Here is a 16,364-nt window from a genome sequence, read left to right as displayed (position 1 = left end):
AAGGCCAGACATGTTGGCTCATGCCTGTAATCCCAGCATTCTGTGAGGCCGAGGTAGATGAATTGTTTGAGTCTAGGAGTTCAAGGCCAGCCTGGGAAATAGCAAAACTCCAACTCCAACTCTACAAAATATACTAAAATGGTGGTGATGCATGCCTGGGGTGGAAAGATAGCTTGAGCACAGAAGGTCAAGGCTGCAGTGAGCCGAGATTACACCACCCCAGCCTGGGTGACAGAGTGAGACCCTGTCTCCAAAAACAAACAAATGACATTTTTAGTTTTGGAAAATGTGAAAACATCCTAAGTGCTTATCAACAACAAATTATTTAAATCAGCAGTTCTCAAAATGTGGTTTGCAGACAGGCAGGAGGCCCTAAGATGCATTTTAATAATAATGCTAAGAAGTCACTTTGCTTTTCAGTATTCACATTTGCACTAATGGTGCAAAAGCAACAGTAGTTAAATCTCCTGGTGCCTTACCAAGAACCAAGACAGTGACACAAAACTATACGAGTAGTCACTGTACATTTATTACTACCAACTCTCACAGTACTAATAATGTGAGTTTCATATAAGAATGCCTTTGGGCCGGGCACAGTGGCTCACACCTACAATCCTAGCACTTTGGGAGGCTGAGGTGGGCAGATCACCTGAGGTCAGGAGTTCAAGACCAGCCTCGCCATCATAGTGAAACCCTGTCTCTACTAAAAATACAAAAATTAGATGGGCATGGTGGCAGGTGCCAAAGATGCTTAATGAATTTAGAGGCAATGTTAATGAATTATTATTGTTTGATACTATATAAGAAAATGTGTCAACATCTGGAAGATCTGTATAACTCACTGAACCATTATTTTCCAAATAAGCAATGTATGATGTTAAAAATCTTACACAGGTAAGAGATCCATTCCAGATGTGAGACAGACCAATGGATTTTAATGTAACAAAGTAGAAACAAATTTTTGGATATGGTTTCAGATTCTACATTTCAACTAATCTCTAAGAAACCCAGGATCTCTTTGAGCATGTGTCCTAGGAAAAAAGGGGAGGAGGGAAGACACCTAGTAGTGTATCAAAGGATAATATCAACAATTATCTTTAAAGGCTTTTAAAAACTATTCTCCCTTTTCCAACCAAATACCTGTGTGAGGCTGTACTGTCTTCCTATACTTCCAATGAAACATCTTAACTCCACAGACTGAAGGCAGAAACAGCTATGAAAATCCAGTTGACTTCTAAGATGGCAAAAATGTGGCCGGGCGCAGTGGCTCACGCCTGTAATCCCGGCACTTTGGGAGGCCGAGGCAGGTGGATCACAAGGTCAGGAGTTCAAGATCCGCCTGGCCAACATGGTGAAACCCCGTCTCTACTAAAAACTATAAAAATTAGCCAGGCGTGGTGGCACGTGCCTGTGGTTCTGGCTACTCGGGAGGTTGAGGCAGAAGAATCACTTGAACCTGGGAGGTGGAGGTGGCAGTGAGCCGCAATGGTGTCACTGCACTCCAGCCTGGGCAACAGGGCGAGACTCCGTCTCAAAAAACCAAAACCAAAACCAAAACCAAACAAAAAAAAGATGGCAAAAATGCCATTCTTTCCATTATATATTTTTTAGTTCAAATAATTATTTTCATTATAAAATGTCATTTATGTTAACATGTGATAAATTTTCTAAACGAATAAATTTACATTTCTCAAATTTTCAGGTGAAATTATATATTCATTTTAAATGTGAAAAAACACCTTAGCATTATTTACTGTAAAATGTAGTAAATAACAATAGATAAAAAGTCACATAAAGCTTTGTAGAGTCCTCAATAATTTAAGAGTGTAAAGGGACTATGAGACCAAATATCTGAGTACTGCTGATTTAAATAAAACATCATACATCCATGCAAGTGACTACTATGCAACTATTAAAAAGTTTAAAAAAAAAAAAAAAGCTTAATTGTGTGGTAGTTTTCCTAAAATTGATATGAAACCCAGAAGCCACTGAGGAAAAGCAGTATTTGCCTACATGAAAACTAAAGACCTCTAAAAAAAAAACCCTGTAACTCCACAGTCAATGTTAGAAGACAAATGATTTGGACAAACTGTTTCCGACTTAATACTCCTCCAACTTCCCTGCCTTGGGTGAGTTAGCACGATAATACAAAATGCTTGGAAATAAACTTGGAAAAGATATTCCATAACTTGTTAGCTTGAAAGTAGGGGAAAAGCAGATAATCCAAAAGAAAAAAAAAATAGAAGAACTGAATAATCTGTCCTTAGATAAAAACCACCAATCATCAATATGAAAATATTTTGAAACTTCAATTTTAAAATGCAAAATTGAAAATACTGAAATTGTTTTCCCAAATCAGACAGGGACCGACCTAATTGGCAACAACTTAAAAGACTAATCACACGAGTTGGCAAGCACGTAGAAACCAGGAACTCTCAAACTACTAAGTCTAAGTCAATAAAGCAGAATAATGCAGCAGTATCTGTGCAAAAGTTGTTAAAGGGTAATCTTTGTTCTAGGAGATCTAAAATTTTACCCTATAAATATATTCACACAAGTGCACAAGTATATAAGGATGTAAATTACAGCACTGTGTGTAAAAAGAAAAATCTATACAGCCATTAATGTAAGCCTAATAAAATACATGGCTGTATATGAATATAAGACGGCAGTTTAAAACTATGAGGTAAAATTTGCACATACAAACAGAAAAGTCAACCGTATAGACATCTGTATGAAAAAGTATACATATGTGCATTTAATACTTCTGGAATACAAACCAAATTTAACATTGACTACTCTGGGGAGTAAAGAAAAGTAAAATGCAAGAAGTAAATAATGAGAAAACTGCCAACATTGGAGCCATAAAACATAGCACTTTTCCAAATGATACTTGCTATTTTACACAAAAAGTAGAATTCATAGAGAAACTGAAGTCCCCAGGGATTTCATTTTAAGATTTAAACTTTTTTTTTTCCCCCCAAACTGATGAGGACACTTAAGAATCCCTTCTTAGACTCCATTCAAGCTGTGAGGGATATACACCTTGTTTACTTCTCCCCACAATAAGAGCGACACCAAGAACTGGGTTCATAGACAGCTAGAAGATATACAGGGTTTGTTTTATATCACTGAAAAAAGTGAAAAAAAAAATGTGGCTTTTGGTGCTACTATTACGTTAAACTATATAAAACTGCCACTAATGAATTGTTCAACCTAATACATGTGGTACATTGCTTTCCTGAGGAAGGATTTTATCCTTTATAGACTGTTTGACCTCTGATGTCCCACTAGCTGACAATCTCCATTGTCTAAAAAACTGATTTGTTCCTCATTGGAGGATATACTGAACCAAAGGGTCTCCTATGAGAAAACTGCATACAGCATATTTGAACTATTTATTTCAGTAGGTCTTCCATGACGAATAAAGGAAACATTTTAAAAAAATTAAGATCATAAAAAAAATTTTAATAAATGAAACTAAATAACAAATAGATTTGTGGACTCTTAAGTAGAGAGTGAATGGTCTGCCCTAAAAAAAGTGAATAAAAAGAAAAAAAGACAAGGAAATGAATTGAAAGAACCTTAGAAGTTAATTCCAATTTACTTTCCTCTACATTGTTACAATGTTTCTAAACTGCCATTTTCTTCCCACCATCAGCATTCAGTGAACTCAAGTTAATTCTCACATACCCCAGAAAACAAACAAAAACAAACCTACTGGAAAGGAGTGGGAAGAGTTGGGAAAAGCCATATAATGAACGAATACTCAATTTCCTGCTACACTGTTAACTATGAAAACTTACCTAATTTTAATCTGTACCCTTTTCCTCTAGTCTCTCAGTTACAAACCAACCAACCTTCAAACTCCACATTCCCTGGCTCTCGTTTCTCATTCTCAGTCCAGCTTCAAGTCACCTATTCTTCCTCTATACATCTGTATATCTCCTATTCACTCTTCAAACTGCCCTAATCTTTTTTTCCATGTTTTATGGAACTACTCTATGGAACTTTACTAAAACACTTTTTCCTAATCGGTAGGGACTTTTCAAAAGTGTTCAATTCAATGGATATTTTGACATCTTGCTTCATTTGACCTTTTTAGCACGTGCTATGAACTTACACCCTATCTTAGAACAAACCAGCTTCTTGGTTTCCATGACCACCACTGTCTTTTGTGTGTGTGTGTGTGTGTGTGTGTGTGTGTGTGTGTGTGTGTGTGTGTGAGATGGAGCACGATCTTGGTTCACTGCAACCTGCACCTCCTGGGTTCAAGCAATTATCTCACCTCAGTCTCCCAAGCAGCTGGGATTACAGGCACCTGCCACCACGCCAAGCTAATTTTTGTATTTTTAGTAGAGACGGGGTTTCACCATGTTGGCCAGGTTGGTCTCAAACTCCTGACCTCAGGTGATCCGCCCACCTCCACCTCCTCAAGTGCTGGGTTTATAGGCGAGAGCCACCATGCTGGGCAATCACCACTGTCTTTGTATGTCCATCCTTCATAGGCATTCTTCTTCAACAAGAGCCCCCTATATGATGCTAGTATCCAAGGTCTTTGTCATGAGTCAAGTTCACTTCTCCTTAAGGGAACTTATTTACTAATGTGACTTCCATTATGACCAATACTTTTCAAACTAATCTCCCACATAGTTCCTTTTGAACTCAAGACTCACACATGAAACTGTCTGCTGGTCATGGGTCATCCAAACAAAAACAGAACCCTCAACCTTAGCATATCTAAAACTAGTCTCATAATCTAACTTTGCCTTCAAACTTGCCCTATTCACCATCTACCTTGTGGCCTAACTCAGAAAACCTAGGTGTCAGAAAGCTTACCTGTTCTGTAGAGGATGTTTAATATAGTGTTCTGGGTTAGCAACCTCCTGATTAGATTCCGTTTTCTCCTCTTCTGTAGTCGGGGGATTAGGAGTAGGGGTGGTTTCCTAGTGGAAAATAATATAAAACATTACTTTAAATTTCTTAACACATCTATGACAGCAATATTCTAACTAAACCTGAACTGACATGCTGATAATTTTTTTTTTTTTTTGAGACAAGAGTCTCTCTGTTGGCCAGGCTGGAGTGCAATCCTGTGATCTTGGCTAACTGCAACCTCCTCCTCCCAGGTTCAAGCAGTTCTCCTGCTTCAGCCTCCTGAGTAACTGGGATTACAGCTGTGTGCCACCATGCCTGGCTAATTTTTCTATTTTTAGTAGAGACGGGGTTTCACCGTGTTCGTCAGGCTGGTCTTGAACTCCTGACCTCGCAATCCGCCCACCCTGGCCTCCCAAAGTGCTGGGATTACAGGCATGAGCCACCATGACCGGCACCGATATTTTTTAAGAAGAAGGAATTAAAGCAAATTGCTTCATAAAACAGACTACCCAGACCAACCTCTAAAGAACCATTCTCTATTCTCATATCCCTTCATTAAGAGCAAAGAGAAAAGGATTTCTCAAATTTGAAAATGTAATGGTATTTATAGTTACCCTTCCACTTGCACTTTTTTTTTAAATAGCAGGAAGACGGTCACAGACTATGCAACAAAGTTGGGAAAATCTGCTATTTTTCTTAACATACCATCATATTAAGATACTGCATATGGTATTGAAGGGGGTAACAGGAAGGATAGAGGATTAAAACTAAAGTTTCAAGAGTATAACAACTATATCACTGGGCACAGTGGTGAGTCCCTATAATCCCAGCTACTTGGGAGATTAACAGGAGGATTGCTTGAGACCAGGAGTTTGAGACCAGCCTGGGCAACATGGCAAGACCTTGTCTCAAAAACAAACAAAACAAAACTATATTATGATGACAAAAAAGCTTTGTAAAGTGATCAAGTCAATGATATGCAGGTCTTACCTTCATGGCATACTGTTTACCCTATGGTAACCTAAACGTTTGGCAGCTTAATATTTTCAGTGGGCCCTAACAAGATGGACATTGGCTTGAACTTAAATCTTATTTTAGGCTAGGCATAATTAACATTGTCATCTAAAAATATCAGAAAGAAAACAAGCCTGGGGACAGTAATTTAAAATAGGTGTTCACCACATTCTTCCATGTAGCTCTTCATACTATCAAAAATTGTCAACAAAAGAAAAAAGCCAAAGAAAGGCACTAGGACAAAGACTGATACCAAAAAAAGGGCAATGCAACAAGTGTTTGGATATCAGACTGAAGCAGCAAACAACAGAGATCTATGTTAACATAACAAGATATGTAATTCGAATATTTATTATCTAAAAGAACTCAGAGAGCAGAAAGGTGGTAAATATTTATTTGAAAGAATATGGGTTTTCCTGTATTTTACGTTTCTTAGAGATGGGGTCTCACTCTGTTATCCAGACTGGAGTACAGCAGGTAATCACAGCTCAGTGCAGCCTCAATTTCCCTGGCTCAAGCAATCTTCTTGCCTCAGCCTCAAGGGTAACTGGGACTACAGATAGGCACCACGATACCTGGCTAATTCTTTTTTATTTTTAGTATAGACAAAGTCTCACTATGTTGGCCAGGCTGGTCTCAAACTCCTGAGCTCAAGCGATCATCCCACCTCGGCCTCCTAACAGATATGTTTTTTCTTATTAACATATGACATGTATAAGAATTTCTATTAGCCTATAAAGTCACCCAGAACAGAGACCCTGTCTCGATCTCACTCAATAATCACAGTACTTAACCCAATAGGAACTTATTGACTTGATTACTTAACTGAATAAATTTAACTGTTTACATAGAATGGTTAAGGCCTGAAAATTGACATACAGTAATTAATGCCTTAAAACCAAACATTTTTATCAACATTTACTTACCAGTAAATTTAAGTGTTCAAACAGATGATAATTACTGAATGCCATTTCCTATCCCACTAGCTTAAAATTAATGATGGGTTTCCAGGCAGACAGTGGGAGTCTCAATGAAAACAACGAGAGACTGGCAGGCAGGTAGGCTTTAGGGAACAGGGCACCAGAGAAAAACTGCTGTAGATGAGAAGTGGGCTCCTCAATATATGTAAAAATCCCTCACAGGTTTTTGGCTAACTCCTAAACGGGCACTTTCAGAGTGTAACTCTGGTTGGCCTAACAGAGAACAAGAACAGCTGAGCCAAAACTAGAGACTGCACAGTATTTGTGAAACGTAAGTAGAATGGGTACAGGGACTTAGGTCTGTGACTTCAGCACTTTGAGAGGTCAAGGCGAGAGGACTGCTTGAGTCCAGGAGTTCGAAAACAGCTTCAGCAATACAGTGAGACCCAGTGAAGAAAGGGGAAGAAAGAAAAAGAAACAATCCTCTCTCTCTCTCAGATCCAAAGAGGAATACCAAAGAAAAGTCTTCAGCCTGCAGAAAAAAGATCCCAGATGGAGATGCAAAAAGAATGACAAGCACTTGAAAAGGTAAATATCCTATATAAACGACTATAAGTTTAAAGGAGCAATGATTATAATATGTTTTGGGGTTTCACATAATGATGGTCCTACCACAGGGTTGGGCATATAGGGGTTTTCAATGTTGAATATGCCAGTAAAAGATATTCTTCTTCTCAAAGTTAAAGAGCACTGTAAATTCTCTTATATTTATTCATAAGCTCAAAATCCTCACTATAAACCATACTTTCACAACACTTATTTAAACCTTTCACCTCAGCAGCACATAAACAGTGAATTACAATATGATTAATTACAAGTTTAATGGTGTCCAAAATAATGTAGTACTTTCCCTTCTTTTATGTTATTCCATTCTTTTCATTATTGGGAAAATGATGAAAGACTAAGATGGCATCAAATCTTTGGACATATAGGAATTAAAAGCAAGTTATCACTCAGGAAAAACATATCCAGTTCCTAGAATTTTAAAAGCGTTATTTTGAATTAAAATAAAAGTCGCACTGTAAGTAACTGATACTAGTCTTCATATTAGGAACACATAATTGGCTGGGCACGGTGGCTCAGTGCTATAAACCCAGCACTTTGGGAGGCCGAGGCAGGTGGATCACCTAAGGTCAGGAGTTCAAGACCAGCCTGGCCAACATGGTGAAACCCCATCTCTACTAAAAATGCAAAAAATAGCTGGGCGCAGTGGCGTGTGCCTGTAATTCCAGCTACTTGGGAGGTTGAGGCAAGAGAATTGCTTGAACCCAGGAGGCAGAAATTGCAGTGAGCAGAGATCATGCCACTGCACTCTTGCCTGGGCAACAAGAGCAAAACTCCGTCTCAAAACAAAACAAAACAAAAAAGGACACATAATTTTGTACTTTTCCAACAACTTAAAAAAGGAGCTACACATTTTTAAATGTGTGTGTATGTATGAATCAGTAAGTATACTAATTTAAAATCTTTAGTCTTCACTTTTAATTATATAAACTTATTAGACTTTCAAACAAATGATGTGAGATACCATAAAAATTTTTATTGGGCATAGACAGTCTTGTTTTCGTACGATCTATATGGGAACTAAAAAACAGTTCAACAAGCAAGTTCTATTTTAAGATATATAACCTTATTTTTAAGGTTGCTTCCTATAGACACTAAATAGTTTTAAGTTTGCATTCAGTTTAAAAACAAAACTCTACTGCAAAATCCTACCATATTCCTCTCTCTACTCTCTTAGACTGGTGTTTTCTCAATGAGTAAATTTCACTGGGAATTACATTCTAAATGACCAATCTCAGGTTCTACTGAGGAATTAAAAAAAAGGAAAAAAATTAAATGACCAACATTTCTAGGTTTATAAACTACCTGGACAAAAAAGTAAAGGCTAATTTAGCAGATTACGGCTAATCTCAAAGTAATCAAACACATTTTTAACCTAAAATAGGCAATCTTCCCTTGAAAAAGCATTGTGTAACACATTTTAGGTAGGCAGAATAGGGAGTAAGAGCAAGGCCATGGGATGGTGCTGTGTTCATCCAGGTAGTAACCAATGTGGCTGAAAGAGAGGGTTCGTGAAACCAGAGCTAGAATGGTAGGTTGGAGTGAGATTGTTAAAGGCCTCAGAGGTCAGGCTAAAAGTGTAGCTTTCATCTTGGGGTCAATGAAAGCCATTAACTAGAAGGTCAAAGAGATTAAATACAAACGGCAAGTAAGGGAACAGAAAAAGATAACCAATTTGAGACCAACGTATTAAACCTGGTTTAAGATTTGCTCAGTTTATCAGCTTCAAATAAAAATGTTCAGTATTGTAATTTAGCAAACCCAGGGCTGAATAAACTGTCATAGCAACAAGAGAAAGTTGAAAGTGAAGAAAAAAAGCAAGCAAGGGCAAGAAAAGTCTAACAATTGGCTGCAAAGAACGTCAGGTAGCTTTTTACTACATCCTGCAAAAACTAGCACAGGTATAATATCAATCTTATGGGACAATCCTAATATTATACAGGTAAATATTTCCCAGATCTAGCATCATTCTGTGATGTTTTCAATAAATCTGACTAAACTTTAGATTCTCCTCATCATGTTCAAGTCTACATTGCTGAAATTTCAAAACCATGATGCGCTTTTCCACAGTTTTGAACATTCAAGATTTCTCAGCAATTCTCAACCCAAATACACATAGAAACCATTTCTTCTAGAAATAATGATGAGCCTTCCCCCTCAGAACACCACATTTGTGTCCTCCATTACCTTCATTCAACAAATATTTACTCACAGGAACTTCCAAAAAAATTTTTTCTGGGTTAAGACAAATCACCCAACACCTTATTTGAAGTATGTAATAATCAGTAGTCCCCCTAGGCACTGGTTAATGGTTTGAACCAATAACTCAAGGTATAGTCCACAGACTACTACTACTGGTCCACAAACTGGTTATGGTTGACAGTGAGGTTAAGTATAGAAATGCAAAGTAAATACTTCGGAAATGTGTAGCAATTTGACAATTTTGTATCTGCTGAAACTAATCAAACTCAGGCTTACATTTTGTATGCATATCTTCATCTTTATAATTTTACAAAAGTATTATATTAGAAATTTAAAAAAAAAGAAAAGGCCAGGCATGGTGGCTCATCCCTGTAATCCCAACACCTTGGGAGGCCAAAGCAGGAGGATCTCTTGAGCCCAGGAGGCCAAAAGAGGAGCACCACTTGAGCCCAGGAGTTCAAAGACTGCAGTGAGCTGAGACAGCACCACTGCACTCCAGCCTGGCTGACAGAGTAAGACTCTGTCTCTAAAAAATTAAATTAAATGAAAATTTAAAAACAAACACAAACCAGTTTGTCGTCAGAATATAAGATGCACCGCTTCAGATCACACCCACTAGAGCCATGTTCCCCATGTTGGAATCCCAGCTCTGCCATTCACAGCTGTAAATTCAAAGCAAGTAACTTTTGTGGCCTCAATTTCCTCATCTTAAAATGGGCATTGTGACATTTATCTCCTAGGATCACCATGGGGATTAAATGAATTAAAAAACAAAGGCATTTAAACTGTCTGGTACATGGGAAATGCAAAATAAGGATTGCTTTTATAAAGTAGCTAAAATTTTAAGTGGTTACCTGGCTTGCCATTCTGCAAATTTTTATTCAGGGCAAACTGTACGGCCAAACACTATGCTGAATTGTTTTATATCATTTGTTTTAGAAAAAAAAATTTTTTTAATTATATTTATCACTTTCCTCCTTCCTAAATTTTTTCTGATATATGTAGATATAGGTATTCCTCCCAGAACAATGATTCATGCAATATAAAGTCATTTTAAAGTAACATTCAAGTGAGGAAACCTACTTTTCCTACTTTTAAAGGTACTCCCAGATACCATATTTCCCCTTTTCTGTACTGAAGGCATCATATCTTTGGCTTCATGAATGGCTAAAATGTAACACTGAGCTAAACTATTTATTACCAAGGAATAGTATAAAGGACATTGAAATCAAGCATCAAAATAAAGCACAAAAAAAGGGGCTAGAGGAAGAAAGAAATTATATATCAGGCACATTTATTCACATATCATCTATATATATACCAGGTATCTGTATACCAGGCTCTGACTTCACTATCACAGTTTTCCTCTGATAACAGAAAAAGCAATCCCAGGTTTACTAATCCCTGGTGCACTAGGAGCCATATTGCCAAATGGGTATCTCAACAACACAGTCTGGATCCACCTCTAACCCCAATTTGATGAGTCCTTTAAGTCTTAACATGAGTATGATAGGAGAAAATTTTCAGAGAACAACAGGGATTATTTAAGTGATCTAGGGCAAGTCCTTAAAACCTCTGTAAGGATCAGTTTCTTCCCTTGTAAAAAGTGCTGTGTAGGTTTTAATCAACAATCCGAGAGTCTGGCACTTAAGTGATCAATAACTGTCGGTTACCATTAGCAATCAGTACTTGAGATGACATTAATATAAGAGTTCAGAAAGGTAAGAGCTGAGTAAATGTGGCATACTGAACCAGACTTCAAACTCTGGAAGAAGTTCGGCTAGTCCTTTAAATTTTAAGATGAGGAAATTTCAAGAACAATAGAAGATAAATCACTAACATTCATATCCCAGTAATATACTGAACAGGGAGTAGTAACCTAAACTACCTAGGGTATGCTCTCTAAATTTTTGTCCTGGCTCAATAATTTCTATCTATCCTCAAATCCTTACATCAGACCTTCCTCACACCCCCAATCATATACACAGTAAGTGGGGATATGGAAAGAGAAAGAACTCGTGATTAACTTAGAAATAACTACCCAGATGACTGTTACCACACCTAAATAATTCTGATACCAACACTCTCCCCCTTCCTGATGACACAAAATAAATGTGTTCAGTCAATGCTACAGCATCAAATAATGGGTAATAACACGACTGGTGACCCATATTCAGTAGCGCTTCCTTATATTCCCCCTTCCTTCACTTTCTGTAGCTAAGCTGGAAAGACCAGCTGTGTCCATACTAGAAATGTAAACGGCAAAGACAGCTGCAATTATTTCTACAAGGTACTAACACAATGTTCTAGTAAACTGAAGGCACTATATTAAATAAAGGTATGAAATAATGAGCAGAAGGATAGATAAACAAAGTAAGAACGTAAAAGGGTGGTGCTTTATGATTTTGAAAAGCTCACACCTCATCCAAACTATGAGTTTTTACTTGATAGGTAACATTTACTAAGCAGCGACTTCCAGGCCATGTGCTACATTATTTGCATACATACTACCTCAACATACTATAAATCATCTCAGTCTAGTCAATCTTCATGATCCTGTGAAACAACCATTATTCCCTCCACTCTTCAGACAAATCTGAAGTCCTGGAAAAGTAAACATGTCATTTAAATCCAGGACTACCAGGGTTTATGGCTAAGAACACCACATGTCCTAGTTCTACCTGTTTGTTATTTCAGTGTAATTGTTAATAGAACTCTCATTCACTCCCAAAGGTGGCCAGGATTGAATAATAAATTATATGGTTACAAAGATTATCTTTCTAGGCAACATAAATCCATAATATACACTGTGCTCTGCTCTACAGCCTCAGGCTCAACACCTTTGCTCATCTTGCCAATGCATGTGACTGCCAGTAAACTAGTAAAAGAGGCATGAATGGTACAACTCACCCTTCCTCCCAGACACACAAAAAAATCCACCACCAGGAAAAAAAAAAGCAACTATATAGTGAGTTTGTATTATTATGCACAACAGGACCCTAAATACCTATTGGTCAAATATCTCACATATACAGGTAAGTGTAAGTAAAAACCTCTTTTATGTGTACAAATAACTTTAATGAGAACATTATTTAATAGAAATATGTAAAGACTTCATACTTTTCTGTTCCTTTGTTAATATCCACTCAGTTCTCAGTTTTGTCCTTCATTTGACATATTAAATTAGGCAAAGAAATGTATACAATCACATAAAAGAACCATGTTTTCACACTTGAACACACAGCAGTGGTCAAAATAATGAAATGTAAACTGGACCCCATGATTTAATGCAAAAAACATCCTGTACAGAAAAGTTTCAGGCTTCTAACTTCACTGAATCCAGTACTAAATGTTCTTTATATTCCTCAGCTTCTTTCAAGTCTTTTTTCACTTTCTAACATCCGCCAAAGAACTATGCAGCTTCCAACCTGTGCTGGCAATCAGAGCTTATCACCTGGGATTCTAGAAAGATTTTCTGCCTGCTTTTTAATGGCATCATTTTCACCATCTTCAGCTTTCATTTTTTTTTCTTCTTCTTCTTGTGTTGCTTCTTTTTCATGCATCACTCTTTTTTTGACCAACTGCTTCACCACAGTAATCTTAATTTGTCTCAGGCCAGGATTAGCCATGGTCCCTCAAGCACCATGAGAAGGGTGGGACAGAGAGCCAGGGTAACAATGGAGGAGGTGGCTGTCAGTCCGCAGTTCTTTTCAAGAAACCATGCATTTCCTCACAGCACTCACCCATATGTAAATTAGTATAATTAATTAACTAGTACACAAGAACAACTATAGTCTTACCACCTGTCTTGTAAGGAATAAAAAATTTGGTAAAACACTGAAAAGTTGCTTCTATTAAACTGTTTTGGTTTTAGCTTTGAAACATGTATTTATAGTAAAGGAATACCAGCTAATATGGCATCACTCATGAAAGTGTGGCTGTGGATTTTGCAGGTCTTCCTTACCTGTAAAAACTATGACTTTTGTACTCCTCCCTTAAACTAGAAAGTTGAAGTAAAAAAACAACACATGGAGATTTAGCAAAATACAAATCTTTCAACATTAAAACACTGCTCACATGGAAAAAATTTTTTCATGTAAAAGACCCTGAGACTTCATGTATCAATTATGATTCAAAAGACAGTACTTCTTAAAGTGCTTTTCAATTAATATAAAATGGCATCTAAACAATAACAAAAAATCACTGGTAGCTGGATTACTAAAGGAGAGTTGTGATGATGTGTACAAATTGTGCAGTGTCCAAAAATACTATAAAAATTCAATAGCTGTTTATTTAAATAACCTAATTACTTGATCAAAATTAATAAGTAGCACTAAACTCACGAGTGAATCGAGATGATTAAGTTTGTTGAGCTATAGCTAAAGATTTATATTTCTGGATACTCAGCAAACTATACTTAAACATATTAATTTAAAAAAAAATCCCAACAGTTCACACTTGCATTTTCGATCTTCAAATAAACAATTTTTAAACTTGGATAGATTCTTTTTTTTTTGAGACAGATTCTCACTCTGTCACACAGGCTGGAGTGCAGTGGCATGATCTCGGCTCACTGCAACCTCCGCCTCCTGTGTTCAAGCAGTTCTCTTGCCTCAGCCTCACGAGTAGCTGGGACTACAGGCATGCACCACCACACCTGGCTCATTTTTTTGTATTTTTAGTAGAGATGTGGTTTCAACCATGTTGGCCAGGCTGGTCTTGAACTCTTCCTGACCTCAAGTGATCCACTCACCTCGGCCTCCTGAAGTGCTGGGATTATAGGCATAAGCCACCGCGCCCAGTCTAAAACTTGGATGCATCCTTTTTTTTTTTTTTAACCCTTTGAGACGGAGTCTCGCCCTGTTGCCCAGGCTGGAGTGCAGTGGCATGATCTCCGCTCACTGCAACTTCTGTCTCCCGGGTTGTAGTGATTCTCCTGTCTCAGCCTCCCGAGTAGCTGGGATTACAGGCGCCCACCACAATGCCTGGCTAATTTTTATATTTTTAGTAGAGACGGGATTTTACCATCTTGGTCAGACTGGTCTTGAACTCCTGACCTCGTGATCCACCCACCTTAGCCTCTCAAAGTGCTGGGATTACAGGTATGAGCCACCGCACCCGGCACATTCTTAACTACTAGAAAGAATTGTAGGAGGCCAGGCGTGGTGGCTCACGCCTGTAATCCCAGCACTTTGGGAGGCCAAGGCGGGTGGAGCACCTGAGGTTGGGAGTTCGAGACCAGCCTGACCAACATGGAGAAACGCTGTCTCTACTAAAAATACAAAATTAGCCGGGCGTGGTGGTGCGTATGCCTGTAATCCCAGCTACTCGGGAGGTGGAGGCAAGAGAATCACTACAACCCGGGAGGCAGAGGTTGCAGTGAGCTGAGATCAAGCCATTGCACTCCAGCCTGGGCAACGAGAGTGAAACATTGTCTCAAAAAAAAAAAAAAAAGGAAAGAAAAGAAAAAAGAAAGACTTGTGGGCACCTTTTAACATTTTAAAATAAATTTTTTAAATGAACATTCTTAAGGGAGCACTAATATGTACCTACTGATCAAATTACTTTGCACATATTATGCAGCTTAAGCCAACATCACAAATTCAGTTTGGGTTTGGGGAGGTGATAACACAGACACAAGAAATAACAGATATGTGAACTAGGATGATAAGGCTAATGATAAAATGTAAACGTCAGTACTATTTAAACCAAAGGCTACCAGAAGATTCATAATTTAAAATAACTAGAAAAATTTATAGGCCAGGCACGGTGGCTCATGCATATAATCCCAGCACTTTGGGAGGCAGAGGCAGGTGGATCACGAGGTCAGGAGTTCAAGACCCACCTGACCAACTTGATGAAACCACATCTCTACCCAAAATACAAAATTAGCCGGGCGTGGTGATGCATGCCTGTAATACCAGTTACTCAGGAGGCTGAAGCAGGAGAATCACCTGAACCTGGGAGAGGGAAGTTGCAGCGAGCTGAGATGGCGCCACTGCACTCCAGCCTGGGCAACAAGAGCAAAACTCCGTCTCAAAAAAAAAAGAAAGAAAAGAAAAGAAAATTTACGTACGGCCAGGCATGGTGGCTCATGCCTGTCATCCCAACACTTTGGGAGGCCAACGCAGGCAGATCATGAGATCAGGAGATCGAGACCATCCTGGCCAACATGGTGAAACCCAGCCTCTACTAAAAAATATAAAAATTAGCTGGGCGTGGTGGTACATGCCTGTAATCCCAGCTACTCAGGAGGCTGAGGCAGGAGAATCGCTTGAACCAGGGAGTCAGAAGTTTCAGTGAGCCGAGATCGCACTATTGCACTCCAGAATGGTGAAAGAGTGAGACTCCATCTCAAAAAAAAAAAAAAAAAAAAAAACAAACAAAGAAAAGAAAATTTACATACGTTGAACATCATACAAAAGTAAAAAAATGATTCAAAATGTATCAACATTAGAAAACGGGCATTAGGACCAGTGCCACAAAACTGTTGACTGCAGGTAACACGTGTAATTTTCCATTTCAAGTTATGCCTTTAAAGCTTATAGGAAGTATTTTGAAAGGCAAATCTTTTTTTTTTTTTTTTTGAACGGGAGTCTGGCTCTGTCGCCCAGGCTTGGAGTTGCGAGGCGTGATCTCGCTCACTGCAAGCTCCGCTCCGGGTTACGCCAATTCTCCTGCCTCAGCTCCCGAGTGAGCTGGGACTAACAGGCGCCGCCATCTCAC

At 38.3% G+C, this 16,364-nt stretch overlaps 1 protein-coding gene across 2 annotated transcripts in view; it reads right to left on the bottom strand.

Moving 5' to 3' along the window:
* EIF4E (eukaryotic translation initiation factor 4E) overlaps positions 1-16,364 on the bottom strand; it is a 54,837-nt gene that overhangs the window by 17,315 nt on the left and 21,158 nt on the right. The window contains exons 1-2 of one of the 2 annotated variants that reach the window (XM_017875488.1): positions 10,208-10,301; positions 4,840-4,946 (exon numbers count right to left, since the gene is read on the bottom strand). In XM_017875488.1, the coding sequence (XP_017730977.1) occupies positions 4,840-4,946; positions 10,208-10,294 (194 nt within the window). In that variant the 5' untranslated portion in view covers positions 10,295-10,301. Of the gene's footprint in view, positions 1-4,839; positions 4,947-10,207; positions 10,302-16,364 lie in introns of those variants that run through there. The other variant, XM_017875489.1, reaches the window with a different exon arrangement.

Source organism: Rhinopithecus bieti, unplaced genomic scaffold, assembly GCF_001698545.2.
Source record: "Rhinopithecus bieti isolate Rb0 unplaced genomic scaffold, ASM169854v2 scaffold_6708, whole genome shotgun sequence".
Classification (NCBI taxonomy): domain Eukaryota; kingdom Metazoa; phylum Chordata; class Mammalia; order Primates; family Cercopithecidae; genus Rhinopithecus; species Rhinopithecus bieti.
This window is presented reverse-complemented; position numbering and strand designations above follow the sequence as displayed.